Source organism: Camelina sativa, chromosome 7 (genome assembly GCF_030686135.1).
Source record: "Camelina sativa cultivar CO46 ecotype springtype chromosome 7, ASM3068613v1".
Lineage (NCBI taxonomy): Eukaryota > Viridiplantae > Streptophyta > Magnoliopsida > Brassicales > Brassicaceae > Camelina > Camelina sativa.
This window is the reverse complement of record NC_141886.1, coordinates 25922857-25936396: the sequence shown is the minus strand read 5'-3', so window position 1 is coordinate 25936396 and position 13540 is coordinate 25922857. Positions and strand designations below refer to the sequence as shown.

At 33.6% G+C, this 13540-nt stretch overlaps 1 protein-coding gene and 1 pseudogene across 4 annotated transcripts; both read left to right on the top strand.

Moving 5' to 3' along the window:
- The first annotated feature begins 6768 nt into the window (after positions 1 to 6768).
- On the top strand, positions 6769 to 9928 carry LOC104702280 (bifunctional nuclease 1). Of its 4 annotated transcripts, none has more exons than XM_010418113.3 (11): positions 6769 to 7396; positions 7709 to 8014; positions 8138 to 8308; positions 8409 to 8458; positions 8551 to 8607; positions 8702 to 8767; positions 8871 to 8945; positions 9036 to 9154; positions 9271 to 9362; positions 9529 to 9595; positions 9674 to 9928. In XM_010418113.3, exons 2-10 carry the CDS (start codon positions 7717 to 7719, stop codon positions 9588 to 9590), a joined length of 990 nt encoding a protein of 329 aa, XP_010416415.2. In that variant the 5' UTR covers positions 6769 to 7396; positions 7709 to 7716; the 3' UTR covers positions 9591 to 9595; positions 9674 to 9928. The 4 variants fall into 4 exon arrangements, with proteins under 4 accessions (XP_010416415.2, XP_087313175.1, XP_010416416.2 ...); XM_087457049.1 differs by having other exon boundaries at positions 7115 to 7396; positions 7713 to 8014; positions 9686 to 9928; XM_010418114.3 differs by having other exon boundaries at positions 7115 to 7396; positions 7713 to 8014.
- Positions 9929 to 11669: 1741 nt separating this feature from the next.
- LOC109125666 (uncharacterized) lies at positions 11670 to 12888 on the top strand (annotated as a pseudogene).
- Positions 12889 to 13540: the final 652 nt, after the last annotated feature.

Below are 13540 nucleotides of genomic sequence, written 5' to 3'. Positions count from 1 at the left end.
ACTTAAGCGGCCACAAAAAGAAACTTTTTTTTAACCCTTTTTCGTCGACCCACCTCTTAAATATGTCGGTTTAGGGATTTCTAATTGAACCAATCCGAACCAAACATCAACCAAAACAAACCGGTTGAATCCAGAAATGTTGGTGTCGATCAACACTCAGACCAAAAATACAAATTCTGGTTTGCAGATGTTACAATTCTCTCCCACCAACAAGGATTCGTCCTCTAATCCCGCAGCACCGTCCATCCTTCAAGGATCTCCGTGCCACCGTCAACACGGCCGCACGTCCTCCGACCGGACTGAACACCATCAGCCAAGGTTTCCCGTGCAACTGTCGCAACAGCCCGCACACCTCCGACTGACCCACGAGGTGTCCCTCTAGCCACTATACTCACATCAAAAACACTATTTGCTCACAACTCACTGCTTCCCCCGTCCGTGGTTGCAACAAACGAATCATGCCGGCTCGCTATCAGGCCAAATTGCCTTAAGCTACGACATCCAGGAAGTCACTCACACAAACTCCCCCCGCTCTCGGATCGCAACCCTCGAGACAAACCGGCTTACTGTCGAGCCTCGACTCACAGCTACGGTATCTAGGGAGTCTCAAATATTCCGCTCTTGGGTCGTCACCCTAAAGCGCGCTCTCGGATCGTCATCCGAAGCAACATACCACTCCCACTCTCTGGCCACAAAGTCCATCAAGCTATCGGTATCACACGAGTTGGGCCCTCACGACCTTGAGCAAACAAGTCTGATGTCATCGAGTATCTCCCGACTAGATCTACCTCAACACTTTCCACAAAAAAATTCCCTTTTTAGAAACTTTCTAACTCTGGAACTTCCTTTTTGTGGAAACTTTCTATTTATGGAAACTTTCCAAAAATAGAAATCCGAGCTATTTCTCTTTTTCCCATGACAAAAACAATTAAACATAAAGAAAAATACTCATCTTATTAATCTCAAAAATGTCATAATCGTTACAACCTCAACGAAATACATAAGAAAAATAAGATACAACAATCCGAGCTATCAACCCGCATCCCGAACACCACCTCATCTTGGTACTTAGTCGCACAACCAACCACCCCTAAGCAACCAAGTATCAAGAGAGATGGGCTGGAATACTCCGTACCAGCTCCAACCACGGACTACAACTTGGACCTGGCTAGACAAGCTCAAGTCGCGGTCTGCTTCTCAAACCTTGCCTTCAACCTCGCCTCTGTCTTCCAAGTCTGCTCCTTTACTCCATCAAAGTCCCACAGGACTCTCATCAAAGGAATCTTCTTCTTCCGAAGTTCCTTCACTCTCCTCTCGAGCACCCTCAACGGTCTCGCCTCCAAGGTCATGTTGGGCTGAAGATCCTCAGGAATCTTAGCCAACAACTGATCACCCTCGTGAAGACACGTCCTCTGCATCGACACATGAAATACCTTGTGGAACGCACACATAACCTCAGGCAACTCCAGCCGCTATGCCACTGGTCCCACCCGCTGAACTACTCTGAATAGACCCATGTACCTCATACTCAGCTTAGTCTCTGTCAATGACCTGTTCGGACCCTGCAACATGACCATCTTGAGGTACACTCTATCACCAACCTGAAAATCAAAATATTTCCTTCTCTTATCAGCATAGCTCTTCTGCCGATCCTAAGCCTCCTTCATATTCAGTATCAGAACCCGAATCTTCTCCAAGGTGTCGATCGACACTCAAACAAAAAATACAAATTCTGGTTCGCGGATGTTACACTAATTAACGAAAGAGAAAGAGAAATTATAGGAAGACAATGAATCTTTGATGGTTGGCCAAGTAGGGTCGGACGAGATTAAAAGCAAACAACTGGGGTCAATTTCCTATTTTTAAAAAGCTAGCCTTTAAAAGCCGTATTATATCTTCTTTTTCTAATACAAATTAAGGGCATTTTCTTGAAGGTTTTTTTTGTTGTTGTTAAAATGTTCTTGAAGTTCATCTTCTTCTTGTTCGTCTGTTTTGTTTTTCCTTTTCAATTAACAGGTATCTTCCCTAATGTCTTATTTGCGAAATACTCTTTTTACAAAATTTGTAGTCATTCTTAAAGGTTGGTTCTCTCTAGGAACTGACTGGTTTATCTTAAAATACCTATAATTTGTTGGTTGTCCTAGCAACAACAAAGAACATAACAACTGTTAGTTTTTTCGTGTTTTTGATATACAAAACACACACATACATTCAAATTTGAAATTAGATTAGCATACGTCGAAGAAAAATTATTAGGTGACAAGTTCTAGTCATTAAAATAGTTATTGTAGTCTATTTGCTTTTTGTAACTCACTTAATTATTTTATCTTCATTATTTACAAGTCGCTATAGTTTTTAATTCTCTAAAAAGAAAACCAGAAGATATTTTCAAACATATAGACACGTTGCACGATATATGCCTCACATATATACAACGACGTTACGAGATTAGTTGATATATTTTACAGTTTGCATATTATATTGGCCATTCATTGTAAAGAAACACACACATACATAAACATTTTCTTTATACATATCACATCAAAACTGATGTTGCAACTTAGGGGTCGAGATTTCTTGTCTACCTTTGTACGGTCCCGGACTTTTCCTTCGGTACTAAGGCAAAAATGGCACATGCACATTCAAGCATGCATTAGTGAGTTTAACCGGAACATGTTTACCATTGAGAATCTATACTTACAGTAGTATAATTAGTATATTACTTGATCTCTTAAAACCTATACTTACAGAGTATTATAGTATCGATCGAACTTTAGTAACACACGAACTTTTGTAACTTAATTAGTCAGCTAATTAGCACGACAGTGTGAGAAAAACCAACTTCTTCAATCAGAGAAGTGGCTATATCATTCCAGTTTTTTTAGGTATGAATTCGAATTCTAAACGAAGTCATTGCGGCCGATTTGTAATGTCCGGATACTGATAAAAATTCAAGACTTTGCTGACTAAACAAATAAAATATAATAATTAGTATGGTATATGCGTACGCAGTTACGTATTATCACACAATGGCTTGGTAAATAACTTAAACATATATGCAAATGGAGGGGATATTCTTTTGCTTAAGAAAAATGCTATAGAATATGTGTTAATTTTATCAAGAAAACATAAATATATGTATGTGAATTCTAGAAGGATTCTCTTTAAACCAAGACCAAAGAATACCTAAACGATAAACATAATTAAAAGAATTAAAAAAAAAAGAATCTTGGAACAAGTTCCAGACACTAGCATCGACATGCATGATCTATCAAATCTTGGATATCAAAAAACCAGATTCGAAAAACACACGCATATGCACTCACATATACTACATATAGTAATATACCTAATTAGAGGGCAATATACAATTATACAATTGTGTAACATATTGGTGTCTCATAAACTTGAGCATATGACCTTTCTGAATTCGTCGTCTAAGTTGTTATTACTTAAAAATTATTGTCTCGTACGTATTTGTAGAAGACAGAAAAAACACAACAACCTAATCGACGCGTATTAAATTTTGATCATTTTTGGAAGGAGATCACTTATTTAATAGCACAAAAATTAGTCAAAATGACGACGGGTACGTGATTTCAAGTTCATGCACTCCTATAAAGATATACAGTAAAACGTCTATAAATTAATACTCTATAAATTAATAAACACTATAAATTAATAAATTTTGATAGTTCCAAGTCAGGATAGTGTAAAAAATAACAAACATCGATAAGATAATAAAATAATATTTTTTTTGAAATCCCTATATAAAATATAGTCTCAATAATATCATAAATTAATAATCATGTAAATTTATATATACTTTTTTTTTCTGCTGCGTAAATTTACATATGTAAATATATATATTTAAATAGTAAAGTATGTTTCTCTTAAACCTCATATTATAAAATAATTTTTATGTTGTATTTTCAAACTATAATGATATAAAATATTCTATAACATTTCATAAAACAGCTAAGACTTTTAAAAGTTTTCAATTTCTAAATATGCATCATTTGCATTTGGATAGTTTGATAGAATATTAAAATACGATAATTGATATTCTTATTCATAAATTTGAATATTTACGTCATTTGTATAAGTGAATTTGTCTATAATATTTGTAATTCATTGTCAAAAATATTTTTTAATTATTTCAAATTCAATTCCGATACCATAAAATTTACAACATCCAAAATTCTAATCTTATTTTGCAAAAATTGTCTCAATTCATAATTTTTAAAAAATTAAACAATTAAAAATATACCTATAAATTAATAATTATTAATTTACACTATAAAATAATAATTATTAATATCACTATAAATTAATAAAATGTCTTGGTCCTAATATTATTAATTTATAGAGGTTTTACTGTACTACTACTATTTAATAGTCGCTGAGACTGTTGGTGAAGTGCATGTATATACATATATATATATATATTTACCAAATTTCGTTGTATAATTAAGCCTTTAATTGATGATATATTAGTTAGCTAGGTGTGCTAGCTAGTTGTGTGAATAGCGATAAAAATGATCATTAAGGACCAGAAAGTTTTTTTATTGTACATGTGTTGTATGTTGATAACTTTTTAGTCCAAGAATATGGATTCATATCAACAAAAGTCCTTAATTGAGATAAAGGAAACCATTCCATGATCATATTTACATGTATCAATGTGAGTGTCAGTTCGAGAATTTGAGTAATGAACCAAATAAAACCAAGTGTCTATCTATACTTATGGAGAAAAAATCTCTGATCATGTGAAGCGGTTTTACTAACTAATCAGTAACATATTTGGTACTACGCTCTATGTTTTTTTTTTTTTTTTTTTTTTTTTGAAAAAAAAACCGATGCAAAGTGAAAATTGGAAAAAAAAAAAAAGAAAAATACGTAAAGTGGTAAAAGGAAAGAAGAAAGAAAGAAAGAATGAAATAGTGGTAGGGTTAAGTCGGGAGAGAATGCTAAAGTCTTGAGAGTGAGTGAACGAGGCTTAGAGCAGCCGACATCGAATCTTTTTAAAAGTCGCAAAAAATATCAGAAACACCTTATCATATATAGCTCATACATATACGTGCATCTGATTATCTTTCTTATTTTTTAAAAATATATAAATCTTATACTACGATATATATATATATATAGATATATTTCAATTTAGCTTTTTCTTCGAACGAAAAGAACTTGAAGGTTCCTCTTGAGATACATCTCGAACCATCAATTTTATAATAATAGATTATTATATGTTTATTTGGAGAAATTCACATAAGACAAAGAAAAAATTATACATATAGAGTCGGAAGTGTAAACCGTGTAATTAAGTTCGGTTAATACCCAAATATCACTCTTTTTATAAAAACAATAAATCAAAATATGTTGTATGCTCTTTCTATTCTAATATGCTGTTCAGTGATTATATTTGACCAGTTCAGATGTTTGTGAATGCTCCATCTTTTGTCCGTATTAAGGTCAACGCTTTGACTTATTACTGTAGTTGCTTTTTGAAATGTTGGGCCTTCTCCTTTCAAGCCCATTGTTTTCTTAATTGCATCCAATAAAACGGGTTTGATTTTGATCGGTTGATCCGTTAACTTTTGTTTTTGTTGTGTTTTGTGGTGGTTGTTAATTAATTAATTAAATCAAAAGTTAAAATATTCATTAGATGCTAGAAAACATGGGTAATTATTGGGCCTTAATTATAGGCCAAATTTTGTTTTGGACCAACATAATTTGTAATAATGTATCATTCATGCAATAGAAAATAAACCCCAGAGAATCTTAGCCTTCTGTTTGTTTGTTTGTTTTTCCTCCAGCATCGTAGCACTCTCATGTCAGTCTCAATGATCAAGCAATAATGCATATGCATAAAAGTAAAATACAAATGAGAAAAGAAAAAAAAAAATATCCAAACATTGAGGAAGAGGGGTGGGGTGAGGATATTTTTGGGGCTGAGAAATTGGATAACGAAGGAACGCTCGTGAAGCCATTTACCTATCAATTTTTTTCGTTGGACCGATAAGGTATTTGACAATGTCAAAGGGCCCATCATTGACATTGACCTCTTAGCTTACAAATTTGTACTAGTTTCAATTTCAACTTGCTTATTTCACTTTCCTTGATTCAGACTTGCATTTTCCGCTAATTGGCCAATCAAAAATTACTCAGACTTTGTTAATTGATAGTATTATTTTTATATAATGTTCCCATTTCTCTTTTTTTTTTTTTTGTTGTAACATAAACTGTATTATTTTTTGGTTAGATATAAATGTAAATATTCTATTTTAGTTAAAGTATATCAGAAATCTATAATTTTAGATAGGACATTTTTTTCTAGAAGATTAAAAAAAGAAAAGGCTAAAAATAAGGGAGTCCATGTTTTATAAGTTATAACTTACATACTACCTTATCCAAAACCATCTCTGAGAGATACAAAGGGCGCAGGTACACGTGGCATCCATATAGGCGAATAATATTTCGTCTGCCGTCAAGTAATGACGTGTCGAGCTTTTACGTTGTCTTGTTCTCACGTCATCACGTTTACATTATTGGAATTCCCTTTTTTAACCCTTTCCCATTTCGGTTTCCTAATTACAATATTAGGATAGGTTCAAGAAAAAAACAGGAATACAGGTGAATGAGTTATTCCGTACCAATTTTATATGCCTTATGATTTTATTATTATTAACTAAATAATAAGTTGTTGGTACATCTCTTGCTCAAATTAGACGTAATTAAAATTGACGGTGTCCTAATTGTATAACAATGACCAAAGCACAAAATATCATGTGTTTTTGTTTGGTCAAATAATAATTAAAGATTTTTTTTTTTACATATCGATGCCTTCCTTAACCAGAAATGTCAAAGCATACATACTGTATCATTATTTTTCCCTTAATTATGTTTAAAATCTATATGAGATTCCCATTTTTCATTTACTAAAGAGCACTTTTTACAATTAACATTGACTAAACATAAATAAGAATTACCAGATTACATTTTTAATCAAAAATTTAGTATTAATAAGGATGTTTTTGTTTTGGTAAACATCGCTAAATTTATTTAAAAAGTTGGTCCATAAATAAAATACGAAAAGGTTAGGCGACGAAATGAAACATCAAAATTTGGGGGAAAGGGGTAAAATCGACAATTAAAACAAAAACTGAGTCGATAAAGGTAACGGAGATTCTCTCACTCCTTTGATCTCTCAAGTGAAGAATCATCTCTCTCTCTTCTTCTTTCTTCTTTCTTCTTCCGATTGATCCTCTCTTCTCATTCGGAACTCTTCGATCCTCTTCTTGAATCGATCCGTTCAGAGATCTTCTTCACTAATCTCTCTCTCGTGCGAGTGTTTATACCATTCACGATCATCTGATCTTATCCGTTTCCACTTGTAAGTGATTCAGAAAACTATTTATGATCTTCCTATTTTATTTGATCAATCATCATCAATATGTGTGTTTTTGGGGATATCTATGGTTAAATTCGATGAATAAGTGATCTACATGATAAACTCTTTCCATTGTATATAGAGATCATTGATTGATTTGACTTTTCTTTTTTTTTTCGGTAGTTTGTTTTGGAATCTATTGTATGGATCAATGATCTGCTATCCAGTTTTTAGAATTTTCAGATTAGAGATTTGGTAATGTTTTTGATACTCTAAAATCTCCTGTGTTTGATTTGATGATTGTGTGTATTGAAGGAAGGAAAATGAGGTCGCTTCAAGCACCAGTTGTATGCCCTACGATTCGTCCAAGACAAGTTAGTGGTGCATGTGCTTCACTTGTCAACTACACTGGTTTGAAACCGAGAAGACAATTCTGGGGTAATCATCCGAACAAAGGTGTCAAGTCTCATCAGGTTACCACAACAACAATCACTCTTAGATTCTGCAACAGGAGTACTATTAAGTGTGTTTTCAGCTCTCACTCTGATGGTACTGGAAGCACCGCTGAGAATTTTAATGAACACGATGAAGATTATGTTAAATCTAGTGTTGTGGAAGCTGGTAAGCTAGTTCGTGCAATTATTTTCTTTGTCTGGTTTGATTGAATTTGAGTTCCACCTTATTATATTAACTTTGTCTGATTATTTTCTTTGTCTGTTTTTTTTTTTTTTTTTAATGTTTTAGTTGAAGTAAGGAGTGGAGCAGATGGTTTCATGGTTAAGATGAGGGATGGTAGGCAACTACGATGTGTTCATAACAATCCTCAAGGAGGGCATTTACCAGATTATGCTCCACACCCTGCTATTGTTTTGAAAATGGAAGATGGAACTGGTCTTCTCCTCCCCATTATCGTCTGTATGTGTAGTAGCTTAGCTTTAATGATCTCAAAAGTGTTGATATTTTATCTCACTCTCAGAATGTTTTCAGTTTCTTATTTCGTTTTGTTTTATTGCAGTGGAGATGCCAAGTGTATTACTCATGGCAGCAATGACCAATGTCCAAATTGTATGCTTTTATCCCTCCTTGTCTTTTTTTTGTTTTTTGGTTCAGTAAAGAGTGATTGAAGAGAGGTTTTATGGTTTTTTTACTTGTTACAGGCAAGACCTACCATGTATCAAGTGGTGAAGGAAATGGTGGACAAAATGGGTTACGAAGTATGTCATATGGTTTCAGTTTGTCCTCATTTATGTATTTTTCCTCTTCTCGTGAACATGTTTTTTCATGAAAAATGTCACAACTTTTCTACAGGTTAGACTTGTTAGAGTCACCAAAAGAGTTCACGAGGCGTACTTTGCCCAGTTGTACCTTTCAAAGGTTTGTAACTGGTTTCCTTAATACAACTTCCATCAAGTCTAAGGAACTCAATTGTCTTGTTTCCTCTACTAATTAAGGCTGCTTTTTTGGGACTACATTGCAGGTGGGTAATGCCTCGGACTGTATCAGCTTCGACCTTCGGCCTTCAGATGCAATTAATATAGCAGTTAGATGCAAGGTAAGACATTACTATGTTTATTTTATAATTTGCCATCTGAGCTAAATATAAATACGTCTTCATTGATATATCGTGTTGATCCATCTATAGGTACCTATCCAAGTGAACAAGTACCTTGCATATAGTGATGGAATGAGAGTCATTGAGTCAGGAAAGCTATCAACACCGGCACCTGCTTCAGATGGTTTACTATTTATTGAACAAGACCGGTAAATCTTCAGACATCTAATGATTAATAAAGATCAATCTAACCTGATCACATCTTTTTGCTGTGGATTTTAGTGTCACAACTCGCAACTTAAAACTCCGTTTCAACTTTGTGCAGACCAAATGGTCAAGCTTGTCTTGATACGAAAGAGTTTAATATTTTGAGAAACATGATGCAAGCTGTTGATGAAGAACGATATGATGAAGCCGGTAAGCTTATTGTCTCCATGTCCACAATGTACATACATCCATGGTTGCATATAGTGTTATACTGGTCTGATTGGTGGCTGTAGCTCAGCATTGAGTCGAATCTGATTTATGTATCAGCAAATAGTGTTATACTGATCAATTACATTGTTGGTTCTATGATTTGCAGCTGAGTGGAGAGACAAGCTTGGCCAGTTTCGGGCCAAACGTAACCTGAAGAAATACACATAAGAGAGGTAAGGAGAAATAAACGAAAATTCATACTGAATGACCAAAATTTTGTTTCTCGAATCTTATGTTTCTCCTTGTGGCAGCTCGATCAACAGTTATTGGCTGTGTACATAACAAGAAGAAAGTCATTGGTCGGAATCAAAGTGGAGGAAGGAAGAAGCCTGAAGTGTCGTCTCTGTATGATGGGAGATCGAAGAATGCTTCTGCACTTCACCCATTTCCCAAGAAGAAAAGAAAAATGTATAATGTATGTAGTGTGATGTGTACATATAACTTGTTAATCTATGCAAATTAAGCTCGCTCTAATTAATCAGAAGTCTACTCTTGTGTTCGGCGTTGTTTGTTTTCGTGCTTCTTTCTTCCTTTTAGTTTTTATTTTTCTTCTCAATATATAATATAAAATATATTATTTTCTTGCTACTTGCGGTTGTATCAATCTTATAAGCAAGTTAGTATTATTAGTTTATTTATGTTAATGGATTTTGTTGAAGTGACACATGGTTAACAAAAGTTTGGAAGAAAAAGACAATCTAGATGACATTGCCGACATATCTGCAGTGTCTGTTTTGTTTGTTAGTCAATGTCTCTAGAACATATCTTGATATATTTTCTTACATCAGAACTCACTCAATGTTTCATTATGATATTTTCAAGTAAAATACCTATATCGAAGACATGTTTTTTTTCTTCCCCAAAACCATTTTAACAATTAACAATATGCGTGGTAATAAATTGGTTTTGGTTGAGCTAAATTGTGTAATTTAACTAGTTTACAATTCTTAATCGATTGACTTTTAGGTGAATCGATAATGATTGGAAATTCACATTATGGTACTATTGAAATAGCTTTTGCTATGCGTTTCTTTTGTTTTAGATTTCTTTTTATTTAAAATTTTAAACAAAATTCAATAAATTGTCAATTGAAACATGGAAAAAAAATTAAATAGAAAAAAACGAAAATCCATATCCATACAAATAAAATATCTCGCAACATACGTTTCATAGGACAAATTAGTGTGACAAGCACTTGTCAAAAGTGGGCTCCCAAAATATAGAAAAAAATATATTTATAATAAATTCATAATCAATGTTTTATTGAAAAAGCAAAAAAAAAAAATAGAACAAAAAATATAAGAAATAAAGGAATTTGTATATTTTAAATATAAAATATTCAAAACAGAAAATCATGTATTATCACAGATGAAAAGTGGTTTTCAATAGTACATAAACAACTCATATATGAACAAACACCAAAACAATTATAGCAAAATCATGTAATATTAGATATCAAATTTTCAACCAGCTCAATAAATTTTAAAGACGATGAGAAAACACCAACTCGCTAAACTTATACAATTTTAGATTCTGAATATGTTTAGGTCATCAGGTGACATACTATGTATCATAGTTAGTAAACAATTCTCTCGTTATAATACATTTCAAAATAGTTTATTGTTAACGAATTTATATAACTAACAAAAAAATTAGAACGGTAATTGGCACGCGCGGAAAATCATCTAATTAATTTTTTTTTCCAGAAAATAGAAATAGTTAATCAGGATTTAAAATAAAATAGAACAGAGCAAAGCAAAGAAAATATAGCAAATTCATGTAATATTGGATCACAAAATTTCAATCAGCTCAATAAATCTTTAAGCAAAAAAACACCAACTCATTAAACTTATACAATTTCAGCTTTGTGAATATGTTAGGTAAGCTACTTTGATCTAATCGACATAGAGTTTGTTAACCATCATATGAAAGTTTCGACAAATTTTCTCTCTCTAAATTTTATCTGCCTTCTCTCTAAGCTTTCTAAGCTTTTGTAAGACTTTCTCAAGAATTATCAATGTCATCCCTTTGATAGGGCTTTAAGAACATCTCTCTCAAAAAGAGACTTGCCTCTAATTGAGTAGAGCTTCCATCCGAAGATTTCTCCTTTTTCTGTCGGCTTTGCGTTTCTCATCTCTCTCTCTATCTATAGTGGCTGTTCTGGATCTCAATTCTTCTTGTTCACATAACCAGAAGATTTGCTGAGTTAGTTCATCTGTTGCTTCTCATAGATCTGGTCTTGGTGCTATGGTTTCTTCTAAAGGTTCAGAAATGGATCTAGATAAAGCAATTTATGAGATGTCATTAGATGACAAACCTCTAGTTCTTTCTGATCAAGCAAAATTCTGTTCTATGGAAAAGAATCACTGTAGTATAATGGGCAGATTCTTAAATCCCAGTAATCAGAGGATGTCTAATTGGATTTTAGAGATGCCCAGAATTTGGCGAATTCAGAATAGAGTCCGTGGTGTGGCTTTATCTCAGGAAAAATTTCCGTTTTTTTTTTCAAATCAGAAGATGATTTAGAGGATATCTTAAAAGCAGGAGTCTGGACACAAGATGATTGGTGTGTCGTAATGGAAAGGTGGAGCGTAAAACCTACGGCTGATCATCTGATGTTTCTTCCAGTATGGATTCGTCTGAGAAATATTCCAGTTAATTACTACACAAAGGAGACGATTCAGGAAATAGCGGAGTGTGCTGGTAAAGTGTTACAGGTACTTTTTGATTCTGAAAAATCTCAAGCTCAAGATTATCTTCGAGTTAGAGTTCTAATGGATGTCAGAAAGCCTCTAAGAAATTCAAAAGAAGTTCAACTCCCGTCTGGAGAACTAGTTTTAATAACCTTTGATTATGAAAGGATCCAAAAAAGATTTTTCCAGTGTCAACGGTTGACACATGAAAAGACTTTGTGTCCTTTTAATTACTCAGCAGAGGTGAAAGAACTCCATCCACATCAAAGAGCTTTGATAAGCAGAAAGGGTTGCTTATACACGAATCAGATCATGATGCTTCTCAACAAGCTCCTCCTAAACTGCTAGCTGATACTTTAAAAGAATCTTCATTTCAGAATCAGTTAGTCTCATTGAAGAAAAGGAATGATGATGTCTTCTCAGGATTTTCAGATGTTTCCTTCTCCACGAGTGTTAACTCTGGTGTTTTTGATGCTAGTTCATCAAGAATAAGTGTGAAACAGAAAAACCCTCAAAAAAGAAAATCTCCTTGCATAAAAAAAGACAAAGCAAAAACGGATATGGGAAGCAGCTGGATAAAGTTGTTAAGAGAAAAGCTCCGATGTCTAGAAATATGTCATACAAATGCCTAAAGTTGGATCAAAACACGGTAGTTCCAGAGGAACCGCTGATGTATGAGTAAGGCATATTAAGTTGGAATTATCAAGGTTTGAGGAATCCTTGGACAATTCGACATCTTAAAGAAATAAGAAAATATCACTTCCCAGATATAATATTCCTCATGGAAACTCAGAATTTTGACGATTTTATTTTAAAGATCTTTAGGGAATTTGGTTATGATAAAATTCATACAGTGCAACCAGAAGGTAACAGTGGAGGATTAGCTATCTTTTGGAAAGACCAACTGGATATTGAATTTTTTTTTGTCGACAAGAACCTGCTTGATTTACAGATATCTTCAGGTAAAAAAAGCTGGTTTGTTTCTTGTGTTTATGGAAATTCAGCTTCATATCTTAGACCTCTGTTATGGGAAAGAATGAGTGAGCTTGGTGTTGATAGAAAAGACGCTTGGTGTATGATAGGCGATTTCAACGATAACCTTTCTAATAAGAATAAGTTAGGTGGTCCGCTTAGACCCTTATCATCTTTTAGAGCTTTTAAAAAGATGATAAGCTTATGTGATATGCAAGAAGTTGGCAAGTCTGGAAACAGTTTTACTTGGACAGGAACGAGAAATCATCAGTGGATTCAATGCAAGCTTGATAGATGTTTTGGAAATTCAGCTTGGTTTTCAATGTTCCCTAATTCACATCAATGGTTTCTTGAGAAACTAGGTTCAGATCATCGTCCAGTTTTGATGAAATTCATCAATGATCAAGAGCTAGTACGGAAACAATTCTGTTTTGATAAAAGAATGGCAAATAA